Source organism: Crassostrea angulata, chromosome 2, assembly GCF_025612915.1.
Source record: "Crassostrea angulata isolate pt1a10 chromosome 2, ASM2561291v2, whole genome shotgun sequence".
NCBI lineage: Eukaryota > Metazoa > Mollusca > Bivalvia > Ostreida > Ostreidae > Magallana > Magallana angulata.
Genome location: NC_069112.1, coordinates 70616551 through 70640446, shown reverse-complemented (window position 1 = coordinate 70640446; position 23896 = coordinate 70616551). Strand labels below are relative to the sequence as shown.

Sequence of the window (23896 nt, the reverse complement as noted above, 5' to 3'; positions counted from 1 at the left end):
ATATAGTACATTTACTATTACAAATATATTTTTTATAACACACATATTGTTAGCATGAATCTTGAATTGATAAAAAACAAATATTTTCATTATTTGACTTTGCTCATTGTGATAATTAAGATTATTCAGGAAGACCCCCCCCCCCATAAGAAGTTTATGGTATACATTTACTTACATGCATATAAATTTCAGCAACATGCAACATCATCTCATGCATATGTAGTAATCATATATATATATAATAATAATAATAAAACAGATTATAAACATGACAATAACAAGCATGCAATCTGATATAATAGGTTGATGCCCCCCCCCCCCTCCTTTGCGTCAAACGTCAAGCGTAAACACAAATTAAAAAAAATCACAATAACTGTCAGAGGAATATTTATTGATGTGTAGTGAATGCAGATGATGAAAATAAAATACTTAATAAGTAAACCTCCGCACTGGAATTGGTTCCTGGATACACCTCCAAGCTGTCGTTATCAAACATTTCCATTACATGCATATCATTCTCTTCATTTCTCTCAACTTTTTTTCTATTATATTTGAATTTATAAAGGCATACACGTGCTAATATAAAAAAAGGAAATGATCAACAATATGAGATAATACAATTTGCCAGAATATGTACTTTTTGTCCCCCGCCGCAACGCGGAGCGGGGACATAGAAATGCCGGGCGTCCGTCCGTGTGTCCGTCCGTCACACTTTTTTGTAAGCGCTCTCATGCCTACAAGTTTTGACGGATTGTAATTAAAGTTATACCAAATGTTTATACCACTATTACCTTGGTCAAGTTCGAAAATCAGCATTGGTCGATACTTTTTGTTGGAGTTATGGGACTTTGACCGCAATAATGACTCCGTTTACCCAAAAATTGACCTTGTAAGCGCTCTCATGCCTACAAGTTTTGACGGATTGTCAATAAAGTTATACCAAATGTTAATACCACTATTACCTTGGTCAAGTTCGAAAATCAGCATTGGTCAATACTTTTTGTTGGAGTTATGGGACCACAATAATGACTCCGTTTTATCGAAAAATTGACCTTGTAAGCGCTCTCATGCCTACAAATTTTGACGGATTTTCATTAAATTTATACCAAATGTTTATACTACTATTACCATGGTCAAGTTCGAAAATCAGCATTTGTCGATACTTTTTGTTGGAGTTATGGGACTTTGACCACAATAATGACTCCGTTTTATCCAAAAATTGACCTTGTAAGCGCTCTCATGCCTACAAATTTTGACGGATTTTCATTAAATTTATACCAAATGTTCATACCACTTATACCTTGGTCAAGTTCCTAAATCAGCCTTGGTCGATAGACTCGATACTAGTATACTGCTTGACCGGCGGGTGACCCAGGAATTCTATTCTTGTTTCATTGTAAATGTACACAGAACTCGTAGTTCTACCATTGCCCCGGGAGGATGCGGTGGACGCGTCTGGGGTGGGGTTGTCTGTGACGTCCTCAGTGGATGGAGTCTGTTCAGAGTACCTATTCGGATTAATGCTGGTGGAGGATATTGTATTGTTGGTGATGTTTGTAAATATTTTGGATACGTTAATAGATTGCGTAGTAATGTGAAATGTGTCAGATGCGTGGTGATTTGATATACGAGTAGGTGAACTACTGTCGTCGACGTCTGTTGTTATACTCTGTAAGATACTGCTGGTAATTGTTAAGTCAGGCGATGAATTGATATCAGTTGGTAAGGCCGTAGTGACACCGTGCGGGTCTGCGCTCGTGTTTGTCGAAATGTTGTGATTTGATGTAGGTTGAATTGTGGGGTTGAAATGTCGCTGAACAGAGGGTTGAGCAGAAGAAGTATCTGCGAAAAATAGAAAATCAATTTCTAGGTGTATCTGCACCGGAAAAATCAACAACAAAAAACAAGAACATAACTCAAACAATGCGCATACTTACATACGGTGGTCATCTCTGTCGTAGCAGTGGGATCTTTTGACATAAAAAAAGGTATCATTAACGTATATTAACATTAAAATTTCACCGCTACCCTTAAATTTGAGCAATTAAAAATCATAAGCTATTACCAGGGCAAACAGCACGTCCGTTCTTAAAGTAGCAAGCCATCTTTAATGAAAAAGGTGATCAGCAGATAATAGCTTTAGTTCATTGGTAGAGAGTGACAGGGGGCGGGGTTTTCTCACGATCGGTCTTTCTTTAGAAGTGTGACCGCAGCGCTTGAGACTCGTGTAAGGAAAAAAACAGTTACCTTTGCACCTGTGATTTTCCTCTGAGTCCAACATGACTATGTCTTTGATGGGATATTCTGACAGAAATACACAAATTGCTTCACTGATCAACAATTACCCCGAATTCTTAATTGTTTGATTAATACAAGTCTCGTTATATTTTTAACTTAAAATCTAGTCTCCACAAACTGTGCATGAAGGGGACAGACATCCTCCCCCGTGCATACTGCATAATCGGGAAACGAGAATGCACGGTAACCCCTATTATTCGATCATATCCGTATTTTAACACATGTTACCCTTATACACATTGATGAATTCGTCTGTATCCAAGGTATAAGGAGATGGCATCAATGACACATATTTTAAAGCCTTACTACCAGTGACTCCCATCATTGAGGCATTTGACTTTTCTTTACACTAGGTTTTTCTTTGAACAGTTTTACATATTTGACAGGAATCGTTTGTGATCTGAAAAAGAAAGTTTTAAAATTAAATAAATGAAATAAAATCAGAATATTTATTTTAAAGCAGGGGTATGTAAATAAAATTGGTGACATTAATATTAAATACTACTTACTTAAAGACTGACCCTGGAACGGGTGTTTGCGCTTGGCGGGCTATCATCAAACTCGGTCTCCTTCATTTCCACCTCAGTGACCTAAATTTATAAATATAGACCTTTTTACTGATTTTGACACAAAGTATGACCAGGTGTAAGAGAAAGAGCTATAAACTATCTACTGAATTTTGATTAAATTATCATATACCTCAAGTCCTGGTGTCTTTACTGCTGTGTTAGATCCTTTTCTGATCTCCCCCCGAGATCCCTTCTCCAACCCGCGGAGACGGTCTGTCCCCTTCTGGTGTCTTCTCACTGGGGTACGGCACTTCACCCCAAACCGGCGGAAGATGAGATGAAGTGCCCACCCCAGCACCACAAGGACCACGAGGGTCAAAGCAGCAATACCCATGTTATATGCATCACGTACTGAAAACCATTACAAATACAACAATCATATTAGGGGTTGATGGGAAGCAAAACCGTGACTTTTCTTCATTCAAAAAATAATCTAAATGTAGTAGGGCCATTTTCAAAATTTGTCCAAATTCCACAAGCAATTTTCCGAAAAAATAATCGCAGAGTTCTAAGTTTTTTAAGGTTGTATTTTAACAAGAATATAATTCCTGGGTCCCCCGCCGTTCAAGCAGTATACTAGTATACTGTACAGTGGAATCATTAAATTTTGTGGGGGCCAATTTTCGTGGATTGCTTAAATTTTACAGGTTCGTGGGGACGTAATTTCGTGTATTCTCTAAAACCTACAAAGGAAATATGATTTTATTACGCTTATTTATTGATTCGTGTAGGATGTTAAATCGTGGATGAGAGGTACCCACGAATTCCACGAAAATTGAACCACCACGAAATCAAATGATTTCAAAGTATATATGAAATTGCAATATTTTCAAACATTCAGGGCTGTTCCAGAATTAAATGTGTGGGGAGGTTGGGAGGAACAATTTTTTACCCCGACCAACCATTTTTTTTTCTATTTTTCCTGTCGCAAATATATCCAAATACTACAATCTAAAATCAAATAAATACCTATTAACATATATAACTTTATTTAAAATGTACGAGACAATATCACTGTACAGTTTTTGTTTGAAATCATATTCAAGTTTCATACTCTGGTTTACATACTGTATAAAATCACATACCTTATTGCAGAGATATACATGTAAGAAAATGGTCAGAATAGGGGACAGGAAAAACACAAGATGATGCCTTGTCATCTGTTGTCAATATCTGGTCAAGATTGTTCCCATGAAAATGAGTTGCCTGATTGATCATAACATTTAGTTTATATAGTTTGCACATTTTTTGTAGGTTCTCATCTTCAGGACCAAGATTAAAGTCACCTCCTAACACTAATGTGAATGTTTTTGGCACAGTCCTCACAAAATCTGAGATCAGACTCACAAATGTCCCTTTACTCATACTGTGTGGTCTATATGTTACAGCTACAAGTAAAGGATTTTCATCAGTTTTCAACAGTCTAGCCATTAATTGTAGGTCATTTCCATTAGAAACTTGTAAACTAAATTCTTCTGATGATTCTTTATGATACTGAGCTAAGCCATGCTGTGTTTTTTCATGAAAGGAATGGTATCCAATGATTTCATGACTTAGTGAGGTATGAGTTTCTGTGAGACAAATTGTAGTTAGATTTTGAAGAACAGTATTTGCTTTCAAGTCATCTAAATGCAGGTTTAATGATTGGATATTGAGGAAGCCGATGTGTATTTTGTTTTCTGATGGAAGTTGATCTAATGGATGAATCCAATCAAATGTAGCTTGATTTCGCATTCTGTCTATTTCCTGTAAAGCTTGTTGATTAACCTTGATTTTCTGTGGTAAAAACTCTATCAATTTCAATCCAGTCCTATGTGTTGCTCTACTTAAGACAGTGTATAATTGTCCAGGCATGACTGTTTTCATGGATGGTGGTATTGTGAGGTCCCCAATGACAAATTCATACGTACTTCCCTGTGATTTGTGTGCCGTTATACCAAAGGCTGGAACAATAGGAAACATTGTTCTTTCTACCTGAACAGGAGATTTTGCTGTTAAAAAGAAGTTCACTGTCACTGCCTTTATAGGAACACTTCCTTTCAGACGCGAAGGTGTTGTTTTCTTGGCTTCTCTGCCAATATCTGGACTCCCAAATCTCATGAATATAATACCAGCTGTAGGATTTCTGTGATCGACACAAATTTCCTGAACAGTTCCAATGACACCATTTACTAAATGGTCTGAAATATCGATGTTTTTAGTTATCATTGCTTTACAGTCTTTTGCAATGGTTAGTGATGAGGGTAAGCCTTCCGTTTTATATATAATTTTCTTCCATTATTGTGATTGGAACTGTATTGGTTGTAGTATCCCTTTTGCTATATTTAGCTCGAATGGTTATCCTTTCTGGGAGTTGATCCATTTTTTCTTCATTAAATGTAGCAACCTGTTTGTTTGTCAGAAATATTTTAACAGTGGAATCTGGGAAATTGTCAGTATTTGTATTTTCAAGATCTTTTAACAGTTTCATATCTTCATATATAATGTTTCCTATACGAATGCGTGACAAAATATTTGCATATATGGGATCGTTCTTTTGTCTTACAATTTCATATAGTTCATGAAGTTTAAAATTCTGTGTCCATAATGAACCAGCTAATGCACTGTATCCTGAAGAGGGGTTTTTGAAGACGGGTAAATCGCCTATAGGATTCAATTGCAAAAGGTCTCCTACTGCCAAGACAGAAATTCCAGCGAATGGTTTGTCATAGATCTCGAAAATGTGCTGAAGTGTTAGATGCAAGTGCAATAGACTTCTGGCTCCAAACATAGAAATTTCATCAGCTATTATGAGTTTGACATTGATGTAATTACTTCGTAACCTATTCAAATTCTCTGTGGCAGGTTTTTTTATATTCAAATTTGTTTGATTTGTCCTTTATTGGTAGATTAAAAGCTGAATGAAGTGTTGTACCATTAATGTTTACTGCAGCTTTTCCTGTAGAGGCTGTTAGCAATACTGTTGGTTGATCAGGACTGTGTGCTGGGGTACGCAAGGCTCTTGTTACACCTTCATATATAGCATTGATCAAATGAGATTTGCCTACACCCCCTCCTCCACTCAGAAAGATATGAAATGGATCAGGTACATTTACAGACAATCTCATAGCTGTGGCCCAATAATAGATGAAGTCAAATAAAAATCTCTGTTTGGAATTTAGGGATTGAATGAACTTGTAAAAATCAGTGTCTGGTAATGTTGATGTTTTTGTCAATGTGAATGATTTATTAGATGATGAACGACGTAAATTTGTTTCTAGAACATCATTTGGTAAGTTATCTGGATTGAGGAATTCATAGTTTGGATCTTCTACAACTGCTCCTTCTTTTTCCTGCTCTATGTTTGCCATAAAATCTTCCCATGCTTCCGGAGCCATGTCATCCGGGTCAAAATTTTCTAAGACTGACTCAACATCGTCATGAAACGGTTCAAATGATTTGATTTTTGGCACAAGTTGTTCTTTTACAATTTCAAGAGAATCTTTGTATGTTGAGTGTGTTTTCAATTGATCTTCTGACCTCCATGGCTGGTATAGTAAGAGCAATCTATGGAAGTATGCCTCCTCATCTTTTTCTTGAGAGACATAATGATATCTAATTACTTGGGGTATTTTCCGCTTTTTCATCTGTCCTAAGCCATCTCTAAGAGTAATAACATTTTCAGAGACTTCCTCATCAACTTCATCCTGTTCTTCTTGGTTGTTATTTTCACTAGAAGAGGAAGACGTCAATCTGTAGTTTGAAATAAAATCGGCAAATGATATTTGTTCTAGGCTAGATGGTCGAGCAGCATATCTATCGTGAATGGTGGTCGTATATATATCGGTATCATCATCTTCCATTGTGTCAAGAACTGATCTCTGTTTTATTACTCTAGTCCTATTTTCTTTGAAATCTGTTGCCACAAATGCTACAGGAATATTTGATCTTCTAAATGGCATTGACAGACATCTCATTATGGCTTCATGATGTGACACCTCTCGTCCTTTCCTTAGCTGGTTGGCCATATGATACAGTTTGTCAGTTACACCTTTATCGTTAGCCTCTTTACTTGCTTTTTGCATTAGCTCAGACATAGTCTTCTCAGGTTTACAGATGTATGACGTGATGTAAGCTATACAGGCCCAAATTGATGTTATCATTTGGATGTCCATGTTCGATCTGGAAAAAACAGTACAAAATTACAGGACTTAAGTACATGAATCAATATATTCAACCGATGATAAAATGTTGCAAAATATTTTTGTATATATATTATCGTTTAAACCAAGCCTTTTTTTCACCATTTTGTCTTTTTGTACCTGTGTCTACATTAAGTACATAATAGACATAAATGAACGATTTTGATTGGATTGTTTGCCTTTTCTAAATTTGTAGCAGGCACTATTCCCAGTGACTTTTCCTGCGGCTGGCACTATTCCAAAATCTCGTGATTTACATGTGATTCATAAGTTGTATTATGTACTAAAATATTATGTACTTCTCCCTCAGGAACTGTATTCCTATACTATAGGAAAACAGTTCTCTCTTGAGAAGTCCATAATAGATAAGTATGATAATACCAGTTCCATCTTTAAAATATTATGTCAATCTTAGTTCATAAATTCGGAAATGCAACTTATTTTTTTTTCATTAAAATTTACTTTTAGTTAGACTTCCCTGAGCATTGCCTGAATTGGCACTGCATGTTGGGACATTCCACTAAAGTGTGAATGTAGTCTTGTTCTCTTTTGAGGTTGTGAATGTAATGTTCATTGTTAAAGACTCTCTTGTGACACCAAGATACAGAACAGGAATAGAAGCCATGTTCTTTTTCAAAATATTGTGTGAGCTGTTGTCACATTAGCCATACCCTTTTTTCAATGTATTTATACAACTTCACATTTTTATTACCTTAGGCATCTCAGCAACACAGGATTGTAGTTATTCACAAATAAATCTTCAGGTGATCTTTCCATTACTAAGTGGGTTATGTGTATAGCTGTTCGAAGAGATTTTTTGTATTCTTCATCAGTGATGCCTGCTTTGTCTAGAAGATTTTCATAAGGTGGCATTTTTTCCTCTTTTGAATATGACTGAACAGCATCAAACATCTTGCCTATAATCTTCGTTGATTTCTGTTTTATCAATGAGGCATCTTCATCATTTGGCACATGTGCAAGAACTGAAATATAAATTGAAAATATACATGTTCTTGTAGGTAATTAACAATTAAAAAAAGAGATACAAAACCAACTATGCATATAGTAACTGAGATATGGCCTGGATGTAAACTTAAATGTCAAGTTGTTCAAGCAGAAAATGTTAGTCATCTTGATTTTCTTTTTTTAAATACTTATACAGTAATACGGAGATGTTTTATATATTTTATTTTATTATTATTATTATATTATTTTATTATTATTATTATTATTATTTTATTTTATTATTTATTTTATTATATATTTTATATATAAAACTGAACTTACATTTCATTGACCCCTTCATGAACCGGTCCGGGACCACTTGCCCTGGTACTTTCATCTTCATACATGTTGTAAGAAAGGTTTTTTAAAGTATATATATATATATATATATATATATATATATATATATATATATATATATATATATATATAATATGAATGCGTAAATTTTACGTCGCAAAAAAATCATACTAAGATTAAATAAAATAACAAACCTGCTCCAGTTCATAAACTTCACAAACTCCTCAAAAGTGGAACTAAAAAATAAAGAAATAAGAATAATAAGTAACAGAATGATACGTTAGCTTTGATTTATAAGTCATTGAACTTTTTCAGAATGGAGATCCTAACTTTTCATCGAAAATTTTTTTTTATTTAAGAAATGAAGATAATAATTTTTCTATTGATCGACGTATCAAAGAAAAAATTGACCGGAAAACTTCATCAATGCGCGTAGCGCATTGATGAAAAAGTTTTCCGGTCAATTTTTTCTTTGATACGTCGATCAATAGAAAAATTATTATCTTCATTTCTTATCATTTAATAAAACATTTTCAAATAAAAAAATGTGATGCGTCATTGATCAAAAATGTAAATGAAGCGGCGCGTATGAATACAAAACAACAACAGCAACAATATTCAAAATGGATGCGCCTCAGCTGATGCAAAGCTATTGAGCTGAATTAAAGGATTAAACACAAATAGTGAGTTAAAATCTGAACCGGCTGAATTGAAAACGAAGGGAAAATACATGCGATAGCTTGTGATATTATTCACTGTGCAGAAAAACTCGTAATAAAACTAGTTTTCATGCGAGATCGCTGGAATATGCAACTGGACATAACCATCCAAGGAAAGGCGATCGTGGATGAAAATAGCTGATATGTCGACAGAGAATAGTATGTATTAGCGACTTTTGTAAACGTTGTGGTAACTAGATAGCCAGTGATGTACTAAAGTGGTATATCAGCCGCTTGGAATGCGCTGAAGGAGTTGATGCATCACTCATGGCTTTTCTTTACGACGCTTATTCTGATGACCGATCATGTACGTGTGTAAATTTTAAAATTATCGTTACCAAATTTGAACAGCAGTGTTACCGTGAAAGTGTATAGGCCTATATGTTCGTTATAATATTCCTGGAAAAGGAACAGCCAGCCTCGCTGTAAATGTTGATTTATCTCAAGCAGACGAAATCGTGAGAAGACGCTTAATTTTCTATTTCGTGAATCAAATAATGTGTTTTGTTTATTTTTTAAGGTTAAACTTTCAATTTTTTATATTCACAAGGTTGCATTTTGTTTGCTGACAATAAAACAGACACAACTTTACATTTTCTTGACAGTGTTTATCTTGGAAATTCCCGGTCTATAAATAGTGTTAGATCAGAACAGTTGAGAAAAGTAGATCCGGCAAAAATTTTACTGATGCAGGTATCAAAGAAATTTTTCGACCAATCAGAAGCGCTGATATCTCATCAAATGAATAAATATTAAATGATTTTCTTATGACAAAAATTAAGATAGTTTTACTTACTCATCACTAATTGAAATAATTTCTCTTCTAAAATAAAACAAACAAAAAATATCAGTAAAAAAAAATTACGGCAGTAATGATTTTTTAAAAATGCATTAAAAGGTAAATGTGTTCGATACTTACGGGTTTCGCAAAGGGGCGTTAGGCGGCTCTCTGGAAAAATAAATCAATACAAAATATAACAACAAAACTTGCTTGATATAACTCTGTGTAAGATCAGATTAAATCATGAGTTACTGACCCTATTCCTCTTGGTCTCTTGGGTGTGCTATAAATAAATAAATTTTTAAAAATAAATCTATCTGTGTGTATATTAAAGATAAAAATTTTGTTTGATTTTAAAGCTTCTTCTTTTGCTAATTTGTATTAACTTCAAAGCAATGTTAACTTACCTTTGATATCGGGTGCGTCTTTTTACCCTAATGAACCCCAATGATACCCCAATGAACTTTGAAATTCCCAAATGATACTAAATATGTTCATAATTGATACACTTAATGAATTTTATGTAACAACATGTTACACAAATGAAATTTCCACTACGTGCCGTTTTTTCACCGATTGGGCCATACCTTGTAATGGGAAATGATCAAAATTGATTGTTTGTGACCTGTAATTATGTCCTGATGGGAGATTTGGTCATTTGTGCTAGTTCAACATAACTTTACGAAAAAGAGACATATCGATTCTTTTCCATTAGAGAAAGACTTCAGTTTTGATATTTTCATTTGTGAGCTTGCTCGCAGTACCTCTAGTTTCGTAAAAAAAAAACAAACATTATGAAAGTACATTGTATACATGTATTAAATTATACAAAACGTATCCCCAATAATAATAACACAAGGCACATTTGTTGGGTCTAATGTATAGATACTAAGCCAGTATTTTGAATATATAGAGCACTGAAAATGGCTAACAACGCGAATTTTCACAATTTCAATTTTTCGTGTCGCTAGCCATTTCTAGTGCTTTATATACGTCCGGATCCATATACGAGGGTTTTTCAGTAATTATTGAGACATTTTCTCTTATTCGTTTAGGAACAAAGATTAACCCTTGAAATTTCACAAAAATCTAAATAAGGATAGAGTTTATTGATGTGAAAATTTGTTTGTCTACGGCATGATTAGATCATCCCTAGTTAGCTGTTCAACGTGCCTTTGGCCAGTGACCCAGCGCAAGTTCTGCAAATTTTTCGCAACGTCATTTTAACGCTTCTCATCGCTCCTGTGTTTTAAACACCGTACAAACGAACAGAAATAAGACTTGTTCTTTATTTCTCATCTTTTGTTTTCATTTCAAGATGTCATCATTTACATTTTCTCTCATTCTTGACTTTTTGTGGAAAACATTTCGGGTTATTTTTACACGAAAGTCAAATTACTGTAAATGTCTCCTTCAGTCATTTTGTACTTACAATTATTTTAGAACTGTTGACAAAAGTTATCGTGTAAAAAATGCTTGATATTTAGTCCCTTTGTTTTAATTCTAGTAAAACCAGCAGTAAAAAAAATATGACGAACTGAAGCTCTTTATCCCTTGTCATCGTATAGTTTTTGTTTAAGCAATTGCGTGGCCTTAAAAGGTTTTCTTCTGATATTTCAACCAGTTTGAAGTATATTCGCAGCGTCGCCTTGACGTCAAAATTCAAAGTAAAGTCGTTGTCAGATTTCTATTGCTTGGTAAATATATTCGTACCATATTCGTATTTCAACTCAAACATCAGTGAGACATGGTCAAAAGGTAGTCGCAAAAATCGTAAAATGAACATATATTATTTGATTTATTATAACATTAACTGTAAGTGTACGGCCCTTAGAAAGGGGATGTTCAAGTTTTTAATCTCAGAGTTCATGGCTGCGCCAGGTAACCCAACCACCGACTTGATTATCTACCGCCGTTAATTAAACATTTGATATTCTTTTAATATTACTTTCTTTAATTATTTGTTGGGGTTTCTTCGATTTTTATACCAATTTTCACAATAATTCGTCATTTAAAAAGGGAAATATTTGAATTGTCTCAATAATTTCCAAACAACCCTCGTATATATCTAAACGCCCTGAATGATTGGTCGAAATCAGCGGCTGAAACTGACAAGAAACTGATACCGGGGTTATGTTTCTTTTTTCTGTAATGTCGCTACCTTCATATCCCGAATGAATTACCAAAGAAAGCATTTTATTGTTTAAATAAACATATACACACCCTCAATCACACAAACACATATTCTTTGCTTCCTGGTATGTGTTGATGAACATCCCAAATGAATGATCACAATAGATTTGAATAGAAAATTAAAATCCTATGAATGCCTTAATCACGGTAGATTAATCTATTAACACATGGTTACTGCAATATTGTCCCGATGAAAGTTATCAATATTCATAAGCCAATAAAAAGTGGCTTATTCAGATAGGTCATTCATCACCCGTGGTGATTTTATGATAGCTGATCATTGAACTTTTGATGATATATTCAAATGATGGTGTGTACTTGCACACATTTTGCCAAATATTTTTTTAACCTTTACCGCATTGACAATGATTTTGAACCACAGTAGTCTTCTGTTTACAGACCAGTTTAATTTTGTATCAAAATCATGGAAGGATATTTATACTCCATTTTTCAATGCTATTAAAAACACTTGACTTAATGAGGACCAGTTTTGGTGAACTGCTAGTGGTTTTTTTTAGGTTCATAGATCAAATTTCTTTAATCATTATGATTACTGATTTGTCAACGTAAATGGATATATCCAGAAAAGCAACCAAAATTGAGCCATCATGAATACAAATGATTCCATTTTATACTAGAATATGACTGAATAATAACAAAACATCAATAATAATTATTTATGCAATTTTATATAGCAGTCTTATGATATTTTCACATATTCAACAATGACATAAACGCAACAATGACATGGGTACACCAGGGTTTCTGCTAATCAGTCTAAGTCAAGCATTACACTTCACAGCGCACATAAGTGATGCAAAAAGTTCAATATATTTGCTGATGGTATAGACATATAATATATTGCATGCAAAGATATTAGTCCACAGAACTATTCATAATTATTTTAATCTCGTACAATATGTCACTTCCAAGAGTCTTACAATAAATATCAGCTAAGTTTGTCTTGTATGCCGAGGTAATGCTCATTTGAGAATTAATCTTCATCTGTTGAACATGCAGATTTCCTTTTGGACTTTTTTTAATTTGAAAAACGACCTAGTTCTCTCAGCACGGGGTCTGCTTCTTTGGTTTGGTTTCTTGGCTAATGTCTTTGTTTTTGGTATTGTAAATTTTGAATCAAGTTTTGAATCCTCTAATTCTTCAGAGATATTCACTTTCCTGGTTGTTAAAAACTTATTAAATAGAACTTTTTTTTTCCTTGTAGATTTTACTGCCCATGTTGATTCACTTAATCGAAATTTGGAAAATTGGGTGGTCAACTTGAAATTTCTATAACCATACAAAGATCTCCTCAAGTTCTGCATCTGACTGTTTGTAATCTTCTCAAGGCATTCAATAAGGGCTGGTAGTTTTTCCACTTTCCAATTGCATTCCATCTTCATCCCGTTGTTTATTGATTCTGTGTTGTTATTTGTCCAGAGCTCATGTATAATTCCATCGTTGATAGGCTTAATGACATGGTTGATGAGGTTGACATGTAAGTCTTTGTCAAAGTAAGTTTGAAAAGATGGATATTATTGGAAATATGGTTTTAAACTTATAGAAGGTGGTTTCAGGAGAGGTCGAGTCATCGCAGTTTTTAACAACGCCTTGTGGTCCAAAAATTTCTTTAACAATTTTTTCGCGATCTTCCTTTGAACCCCCAATTTTGTCTTGTAAATTACGACGAATGTTATCTTTCAAATGTTTTGTGCAAAGCAAATGGGTTACTACAGGAAACACATGGTGAATTGCTTTAGTTAAAGCCTTTTCCTCATCACTTCCAAGGATAACTAAATTGTCTCCTATTTTTTGATGAATATGTTGAAGGAAGGTGGTGTATGCTTCAAAATCGCTTTCATAATGCAGCATTATTGGGCCAAGCATTATCGGTTTTCCCTTGGTCTCTCGCTGAACAACTGCTTGGTGTTTGAAAGTCATGGCCGTGACATAGCAGGATCCTAAGTTAAAGGTTCGGTGCAAATCACGCTGCCATGCTTTCCTAGGCAGTTTGCTCTCAGATCCTTAATTTGGTTGTCTGAGTAAAGGAGGATAATAGGTCTCTTCTTCTTGGTAAAAACTAACTGTTGAATAAAGTCAGAAGTTTGTAGGGAACACAACACTTGGTATACTTGTATTTATATTAATAGTCTGGTTGTTTTGACTAATGAAAGATCAGTCAACTTTGATCTTTAATAATGAATATGTTATAACTAGAAAACATAAAAACAAATTCGTTTCCAATACTTTTAATCACTTTACCTTTTTTCTGTTGTAAAAAAAGGCACTTGAAGAAGAAATGCTTCTATACAAAATACATTATACACAAAACTCAGTGATGCAGTAACACTGTTTGTTTTATCTTAATGATACAGCAACATATGAGGATGCGAAAACTCCTTCAACTAGAACTTTCCTAATGGGACTAATACCCCCGCTAGGCTAATTTCAAATGGGAAAAAGAAATGAATTGAATAATAAAGGTTCGGAACACATACCAATAAAAAAAAAGTTCTAGAATTGTAAAAAAAAAATTAGTTAACAAATAAAAATTAAAATCAAAATTGTTAGAATTTCACTGTAAATACATATGTATAACAGTAATACATTTACAAATTTATGTATCTGTTAATATTATTTTTATTTATTTGTTCTAAAGAACAAAAAACAAAACAAAATGACAATAACCCCTCCCTTTGCAGTAAATGGAAATACCGGTAGCCAAGCAATGCTCTTCTGTTGATAAAACTTTGAATATCTTTCTAATAAGAGTCTTGACAGATGCAGTTAATTGTTTGAAATTTTCCTCACTTTCTATGGTACAGTGGAACTCCATATCAGAAAATTGATCCCATAGGACTATGGTTTTCTTTGATGAGCTTTTTAATTTAATAAACTCCCAAAACACTATCATTATTACCTAAATATGTAAAATATATATTAAAAAATGTTTAATATTACAACAATTTTAAAATTGCCAAAACACTACAATCAGATCAGTAATTTTGAATTCCATTTAAATTAATGCCCAATAAGGTCACTTCTATTTACTAGACTAATAAATTTAAACAACTTCTAAAAATAGTTAACGTCGTTATTAATAATGATATTATTTATTTCGTTATAATGATAGAAACTTTTGGTTTACACGAAACAGTTTTAAATTTTCCCTAAACACATGCTCCATCTAAACCATGGCTCAGATAATGCCTGCCCCCCCCCCCCCCCCCCCCCCCCCTGGGACAAATGTCTTTGATGTTCTTATTAGCTCCTGAGAATTTATAATTATACAAACAAAACTTTTGCATTGTCAGTTGATAGAATACTTATTAAAAAAATTTAGTTAAGACATAAAGACAAAAAACCTCCATCTGGATGTATTTATATAAATATATTTTGAAGAGTTTTAATACTATTTTTTAAATAAAATCCGTAAGGATTACCACATGCTCCATCTAAACCATGGCTCAGATAATGTCCCCTTGGGACAAATAAACTCAGCCACACTTGTCTTTGATGTTCTTATTAGTTCTTAAGAATTTATCATTAAAAAACAATCATTTTGCATTGTCAGTTGATAGAATACTTTAAAAAAAATAATTTAGTTAAGACATACAGACAAAAAAAACCCATCTGGATAAATTTATATAAATATATTTTAGAGTGTTTTAGTACTACAAATTAATTCATAAAATCTGTAAGGATTACCTCCTTTACTTTTCAACACCAGTGTACAATATATAGAATAAGGAAAATGAAAACTGTCATAAAATCATTAAAACTTGTCTGATCTTAGACAAAAAGTGCAGTTGGTATACAAATTTTCAAACTGTTCCATGCAGTAGTAAAACATTCTATAGGGGGGGGGGGGGGGCAAAATTGCGTCTACAGACAGACGGACAGGGTGAAACGCATATTTTTTTAAAATACGTAGTGAAGCATTGTGCATGATAACGGAGAAGCGATTACCCATAAACGCGTACCACTATAGAGTGTTTGTGCGTGTATTCAATCAGTATGACAGTGATGTTTTAGTGAAAAAAGAAACAGATGTAGAATTGATTTCACCTGTATGAGGAAATCTTTTTGAATAAATAGTATTTAATGGAGATCTTTGGAAGAAATTTGATACTTACCTGAACAATTGAGGAAAATATACTCTGAAGGGTGCAATAATTTGATTGCAAGTAATACTTAAAAGAAATTTTAATGGAATTTAAAGAAACATTTGCCACCTAAATCAACCATTTGAGTGTGCTTAATTCGGAGAGCATTGCATTTATTTGAAAAGCAAGGCACCTATTAAGGAGCCATCGATAAGAGTTCAGATATTTAAAGAGATGTTGAAAATCTAGAGCAGCAGGGACTTATTTGAGAAGTCAATGAGCCCTTGGTCTTCTCTCCTAGTACTAGTGCAGAAAAATGACAAAAGTTGGAGAGTATGTGTAGACTCTATGCGCACACGATTCAATATGCTTATCCTTTTCCGAGGATTGCGGATAACTTAGCTTCCTGAGCTGGATCGAAATGGTTTACTTCGTTTGATTAAACATGCGTACCATCAGACCCCGATGTCGGAAAAAGACAACGCAAAAACTAAACTGCTTTTGCAAACCCATGAGGAGGATTGCACCAATACCGGGTCTTGCCATTTGGACTGTGAAACGCACCTGCAACATTTAAGCGCATAATCGGGAGAACATTCCAACATATAATTATGATTGGACATGATTTCTTCGATCACCTGAACAACTCGGCCAAGTCATTGAGAGACTTCTACAAGGCAAACTTAAATTTAAAGCGATAAAGTGCAAATTCTTTCCAAAAAAGTGACATTTCTGCTGGGATATGTTGCATCGGAAAATGGTGTTAAAACTGACCCAGTGAAAACTAAAGCTGTCGAGTAATGGAAATCAACAGAACATGTTGGGATTATGAAGTTTTCTGGGACTTGTTACATATTACAGGATATCATTAAGAACTTTGTAGAAAAAGCGAAATGTTAACATGCGCTAACGAGTACAAAAGCTAAATGGAATGGACAGATGAATGTGAAAATACATTTCAAACCTTGAAATTCAAACAAGTGACTGCTCCCATTCTAGGATATGCAGACACGGGTGTAGGTGTATTTATTTTGGATGCATACTAGCAACGTTGCAATCGGAGCTGCTCTGTCACAGATTCAAGATGGCAAGGAGATACATGTAGTAATAGAATATGCTAGCTGAACTTTTAACAGTGCCGAGAAAAATAATTGTGTATTTTGTTAAGTATTTTGAAAATTATTTACTCGGTCGGGAATTCATTCTAAGAATAGATCACGGATCATTAGTATGGCTACACAAATTCCGAGAGCCAGATGGACAACAAGTTGGACCATACATATTTTGCATATTTAAAATAGACCAAAAAAAAAACCACGAATGCTGACGCGTTATCCAGAATCAGCGACAACGAAATGTGTAAACAGGACAAGCGTGATACGATTGTAAACTGGACTGAGGAAAAATTTACTCACATAGACGAACTGAGGAATATGTATGAAAACCGGGATGATTACAGACATAACAGAGAAGTCTTGAATAAAGGATATCTTAGGAATACCAGGAACTATCCGAATATGGATCCATTCAGAAAAAAAAGAAAACAGCCAATAGAGACTCTGACAATTGAAAAACATAAGAAAATGTCAACAAGAGGATGACGATATATCCGGAATTCTTCGACTTAAGGTAGGAGTATTTTCTGCGCGGCTATGTTAAAGCCATATACGCTGTCATTTGCGGTAAATTTTTGGATATACTAAATGACGATATTTTGGAAAGATATAAACAAACACCACTGAATACACAATAAATATTGATTACAAAGTAAGAAATACTTACTTAAAACGTTCCCTACGCACGTCTGATTATTTGAACCGACCGCCATTGCGACTGTTTACGGAGATTACCGAGTATTTATGAGTTGATGCTACACGCTGATAAAAAGTTGAATGCTGCAAATGGAGTCGCAAGTAAGTGTTCAATTGATTTCTTTTGACATAGAAAATAAATTTTCATTCATATTGTCATGTTTTTAAACTACAGCATGATCAAAATATCGAACTGAGCTCACGGAGGCAAAACTAAGGTCATTTGCATTATGGCTGACGTAGAATGGGGTACCAGACGGGGAAATTTCTAGATGAACTAAATTGTGTACATTTTGAGGTCGACGAATACCATAGAAGAAAATATATTTACACATAAATTTTGGTCTTTTTATTTCTGGATAATATATCGTGTTTATTTGCCAGTCATGGAATCACAAGGGGCAAAACAATAAAAGAAAAATGCAGGAGGGGGGGGGGGGGGGTCTATACATGCTTTCGATATATATGACTGTATATGTATAGTGTGTTGGTAACAGTTTTTGCCTTATAATAAAATTATTTTGGCATAAACAAATTGAATCTGGTTCACAGACATTGGCCGAAAAAAAGACTGATAATTAAATTTTACACGACTTACTGCATGTATACTGTACATACATGTATCTATATATACTATACTAGTTTTGCAATATGTAAGCAATTTGTAAGTCTGAAAAATTGACTAAACTCTATTCTCATTTTGTGTCCATAGAGTCAGAAATGACTAATGTTGAATCCATACATAAATGTATATATCGGTATTATATTCTAGCAAGTTATTTATTTACCGAGCACATTACTTAATATACAATGAACCAAAGCTCCTGTCCGACAGGAGAAATGCATGTAAATATCATAAGCATATCAGGTTGTATACCATTAAAATTTCCTTCAAAACCATTTTATTTATAAAGACACATGGATCTAAAGGTAAAGGTGGAGGTAGGCCTAGGGGTCAGGGTCGAAGAGCTGCTGCTAGAGGCAGAGGTAGGGGTCAGGGTGGAAGAGGAAGAACATCAGCTGGTCAGAATAGAATTGAGCTGGCCATGCAAGCTAGACAGAATCGCCAGACACAAATAGAGGTACATGATTTAAAATATGTCTCTCTGCCTTACACTTATACCAAAGAGAGAACAACTCGATCCTTGATAAAAAAAAAAATTCATAACATGCATGGAACATATTTGCTGAATAAAATTTGAGACCATGAAACTATCTGAAATTATTCACAACACCATTGACTAATACTTCAAAGTGATATTTAAAAAGAGAAAAACATGACAAAAAATATATTTCATAAGACACGATACATGTATGTAACTCTATATTTTCTTTACTAATGGAAAAACTATTTTCTTGTGACTTTAGGAGCGTATATCTAGTATGGATGTCGAGTCCCTAAGAAAGACCCTGGCATTAGTGTGCAAAAGAGAGCCTTCTCTGCTGCTGGACATCTTGGATTCTCCTCAAGATACTAATCCAGCACAAGAACACATGACCACAGCACCTAGCTGGTGTACATGTAGTTTTTGTAGGGAGATGCCTACAATGCAAGAGAATGTGTGTTGTGGAAAGACTCCACAAAACTGCCATTCCCAGCTTGCAGTAAGCTTTTAACCTAACGATATACACACTGAGCAGTTAATGAAGCGTATATATGGAAATAATAAAGTGCTTTCTTTACAGGATTTCTACACTATTGTCTTAGATGAACTTGTATTGGAGGTGGCAATAAGAAGCAGAAATGATGCATTAGCTGAACCAAGGGACATCGACTATAACAAAGCACACAGACATGCTGCTTATAGACAGTATGTTATGTGGATACATGGTCATCTTGGTGCTGGAAATCGAAGAGTGATTCCCAGTTGCTGTGTTCTAAGGATCAGAGATCGATATCCAGATCCATCAGGGCATTACATTGGTTACATTGAAGGTGTTCTTGGGTTTTAATAAAAAACACAAAACCAGTGCATTGTGTTCTTAGTATGTATTTAAATTAATTTTTTAGTCCTTGGGCTTAATGTCCTTTTCCAAGGGAAATCTTGATTTCTTTTCTTCCACAAGCTGCGCTGTTGGAGGGGGTTCAACAGAAGCCAGTGTCTTGGAAATGCGCCTGGGATCGTCAGCATCTAGTACGACTGGCCTGTTCATTCCAATGGGATCTACCAGGCGCTTTTCAATACAGGACGAAATGATGTCACTGACATATGGATATGTCTTCTCCTCCTTTACATGACAAACTGACCAGTGCCCACTCTTCTTACTATAATATCTCTGCTGTCTAAAAAACATGGTAAAAACATTAACTTCCCAGTCTGTGTACAGTTGAGTATCATGCACATCATTTTGAAACTTTTTCTTTTTCAATACAAACCTGAGAGAGCCATCCTTTTTCACTGCAGCTGGCCTATCACAGTTGGCATTATGGTCCAATGCTGCTAGTAGCGTTCTGGCCGTGTACACATGTGGTGTGTAGGATAGTCTTTTTGGCGAGTATCTCAAAATAAGATTTTGAAATGACTCTAACGCAGCAGTGCTTCTGTAGTTAAAAAAAACCCCTGTGTAATAGTCTGCATCAATGAACATGTATATCGATAAATATTTCATTAACTTGTGCATAACTTTTATAATACTTTCATGTTAAATACTGAAATCTGATTGGTTCAGACGCAGTTGATAATCCGTTCTATTAATAATTACCCTCAGCGTTAGCAACACACTTAGCAACGGGTAACACAATGAATTGTTACATGCGCGTAAATCATGCGCGTACGGTTTGCCGTGAAATTCACGTCATTTCTATATAAAAGCAGTAAAAAAATCTCTAAAAATAGTGCCCGTTTGGAAGGATAACAGCTGAAATTGACACCCCTTGGGTGTTACCCTCCCAAACAGGCACTATTCATATAGTATATAGTATCAATTGACATAGATTTTTGCATTACTGCTTGGTTGATACCTGCAATGCAGAAAATATGGTATTTTCTTTAGAAGGTGCTTGTCCAACACAATTTCTCGCAGTGCCACATGTGCGGGAGAGCCTGCCACTAGGTAGTCCTTGTCTCCCTCCTCAGTCAAAGGACCGTGCTCACAACAGCTTTTCCCTCCAATCCTGTAAGGTAGAATCCACTCGTGCTCTCCAATTACGTGATGTATAACTCCACACCATATGCCCTGTAAAACAAGAATGAATAAGATGTGAGTGAGAATGAATTATTGTCTATGACAAATGTCTTCTACTATATGTATTATTAAACATGAAAACTATGTGTACATATTAATATGTATTGTTGTAAACAAGCACAATGGTAACCTTTTACTCACTGAATAATGCAAGTATTGTATTGCATAGGGGGCATGCAAAGAAAAAAAACTTACAATGAACTCTTCAACTGTGTTGGCAGAAGCTGAGCAATACCAGAAGTGGTTCACCACCTCTCTTGTCCAGAAGAGGTTTCTTGGTCTTCTCTTGGCCAGCCTAAAACAAAAGTGTAATTTTTAAAAGATTTGTCATTTAATAAGACAAACAATTTGATGTATTTCTACAAACAGTGTAACCCACAAAAATTGTCCTTATCAAACCCCAAGAAAACCAATACATCTGATTTTCTGATCTTGGAAATAAGGTGAATTGATAAGTTAATTTTGAAAATATATTTACAATTCAAAAAAATATGTGTTATGGTTAAATTTCTAATTTATTGGATTTTGTTCTTAATGTGAGAGGAGGTAAAAACCTCATTCCCTATGTTCCACATGGGCATCACAGAATGTTGTACATGTATTGGAAATGTGATTGTGCAGACATAATCTGGAATACTGTAAAGTTCATACCATACATGCTAAGGCTAAGCATAGTCAGTACGCAAAATATCTGTTTAGTTATCATTACTGTCACACTGGGTTTGGAATTTAGTTAGCAGTTATAAGCCAATACCAGATCAGTAAATTTGTCAAAGTAACCACTAAAATAAATATAAATATGTGCAATGCAGCAAGTACCTTTAACAGTTTTTGCCTAGATTCTTGGACCCATGCCAGATGTCGAAGGAATGTTTGATATCAGGATAGTTATTTTCTGGAAGAAAAAAAATTAAATTATTTTTTTCACTGAAAAATTCACTCATTAAAATTTAAAGTATCACAATAATATAGCAGTATCTTATTACATATAAGTTAAAATCATTATACATGTGCTTACTCATCAAAGATTCAATTTGTACACAACCTCTACAACATGTATCCCGCTCTGTAAGAGGAACTGTAAACCTTTCTGGAAGCAAGCTTTTTCTAATGTACAACTATTTTTCCCTGTCATCCTCTTGTCCATGGTTAATATGCACAATATTTTCTTGCTTTCATTTTCCATAAAGGTGTATGTACAATATTGCGCACAATGGCCCGGACTATCCATACGACCATCCCCTGGGAATTAAAATTTTCTTTGTTACATAGATATCATAATCCATAAAACGTATGATAGTTAAATTGAATATTGTTCAACATGTAAATGTAGCACAAACTTACCAAGAATAACAACATCTTTGTCTCTGAATTCTTCCAAAATATGACCCTGATGGTTTTCCCATACTTCCTCAATTGCTGGAATGACGTATCTTCTTTGAATTTTGGTAAAAGAGGAAGAAGAGAGAAATGGCAACTTCAAAAATTTTGAAAAAAGGGTAGACTGATGAAAGTTGCCACCTGAGGCCAACAGAGAAACAGCCATTAAAACATCACCACTGTGGACTCTTCTGTTGAGGAGCGATTGCGAGCACCATTTATGAGCGATGTGATTATTTGAACAGCTCTACAAGACAAAATGTTTTTATTGTTATGATTATTCTAAAAAAGTTTCCTCCACACCTTTTGACTTGTACCTATTTTTTAGAAGTATATCACATGTATTGTTCTGGCTAATATATTAATCAATCCGAGTGTATTACTTTGTAGCTTAGTAGGTTAGTCACCTGACATAATTAAGTGACTGCTGACCCACAGGTATGGGGGTTCAAGTCATCAGGAGCTTTCATTTTCGTTGACTTGTGCAAAATTCTTTCTTCAAAAAATCAATTTTATTCTTTCATTTTCAAGTTTTGAAATTTTTTCTTTTGAATATCCTATCTTTACATAATATTCATTAGTTTGTGTTGCTTAGATAACATTTTTCAAGAAGAGTGGAGGAAACTTCAACATAAACAAGAAATGTGAATTAGATGTTAAGGAAATTTTTTTTAAATGCTCTGAAAATGTGTTACGGATATACAGAGCCACTTGCACAGACACACATGGGTAAAACAGTATACCCCCCTCTTTTATATATATATATATATATATATAACAGAGTATTATTTGAATTTGGAATTATTTTGATTCTTGGAATTTAGGGCTTTCAAGAAAATTGCCCTTAGTTAGACTAACTTAGACAACTAACTTGAATTTTTATTGTCTGTTGTGTTAGTTCCAACTAACTTAGTCAACTAACATAAATTTCCCTTATAAATATTGGGTTATACAGACTATAGCCTAGTTGAAACTTAAAGGAATGATTTCAACATCCCTGATATTTTATTCATTCAAGTCAGTTAAAACTTGTATTTGTTTATTGTTTTTTTTTTATTTCATTTTGTGTGTTTTATTTTGTTTAATTTATTTTATTTCATGGCATTGAATGTGCTGGTGTTCTTTTTTTTTTTTATTCATTTTGTTCAATCTCTCTTTATTTCTTCAGTATCAGTTAGCGCATGCGTAGTAGGGGGTTAGTCATGCCAGGCACGACTAACCCCCCCCCCTTTATTTGGCGCACGCGTAATAGGGGGTTAGTCATGCCTGGCATGACTAACCCCTACCCCACCCCCTTTCTCCAGTTCACTCTCGCCGAAGAAATTATTAAAAGATCCAAAGGGAATAAATATCCTTTCACTTCAAAT

General features: G+C 34.4%; 1 protein-coding gene and 1 pseudogene across 1 annotated transcript; one reads left to right on the top strand and one right to left on the bottom strand.

The window, feature by feature from the left end:
* Positions 1-18965: 18965 nt before the first annotated feature.
* Positions 18966-19930, top strand: LOC128171120 (uncharacterized; annotated as a pseudogene).
* LOC128174804 (uncharacterized) lies at positions 19870-21708 on the bottom strand. The gene is made up of 5 exons (XM_052840258.1): positions 21704-21708; positions 21345-21444; positions 20926-21140; positions 20341-20505; positions 19870-20247 (listed from the first exon to the last, which is right to left on the bottom strand). The coding sequence occupies exons 1-5, from the start codon at positions 21706-21708 to the stop codon at positions 19971-19973; spliced, it is 762 nt and encodes a 253-aa protein (XP_052696218.1). The 3' UTR covers positions 19870-19970.
* Positions 21709-23896: the final 2188 nt, after the last annotated feature.

Excerpts from the sequence above, each read along its gene's own strand:
- LOC128174804 (XM_052840258.1), bottom strand. Across the intron at positions 21,141-21,344 it reads ACACAGTTGAAGAGTTCATT|GGCATATGGTGTGGAGTTAT; the intron begins GTAAGTTTTTTT and ends CTTGTTTTACAG. Across the intron at positions 20,506-20,925 it reads CCATATTTTCTGCATTGCAG|AAGCACTGCTGCGTTAGAGT; the intron begins GTATCAACCAAG and ends TTTTAACTACAG.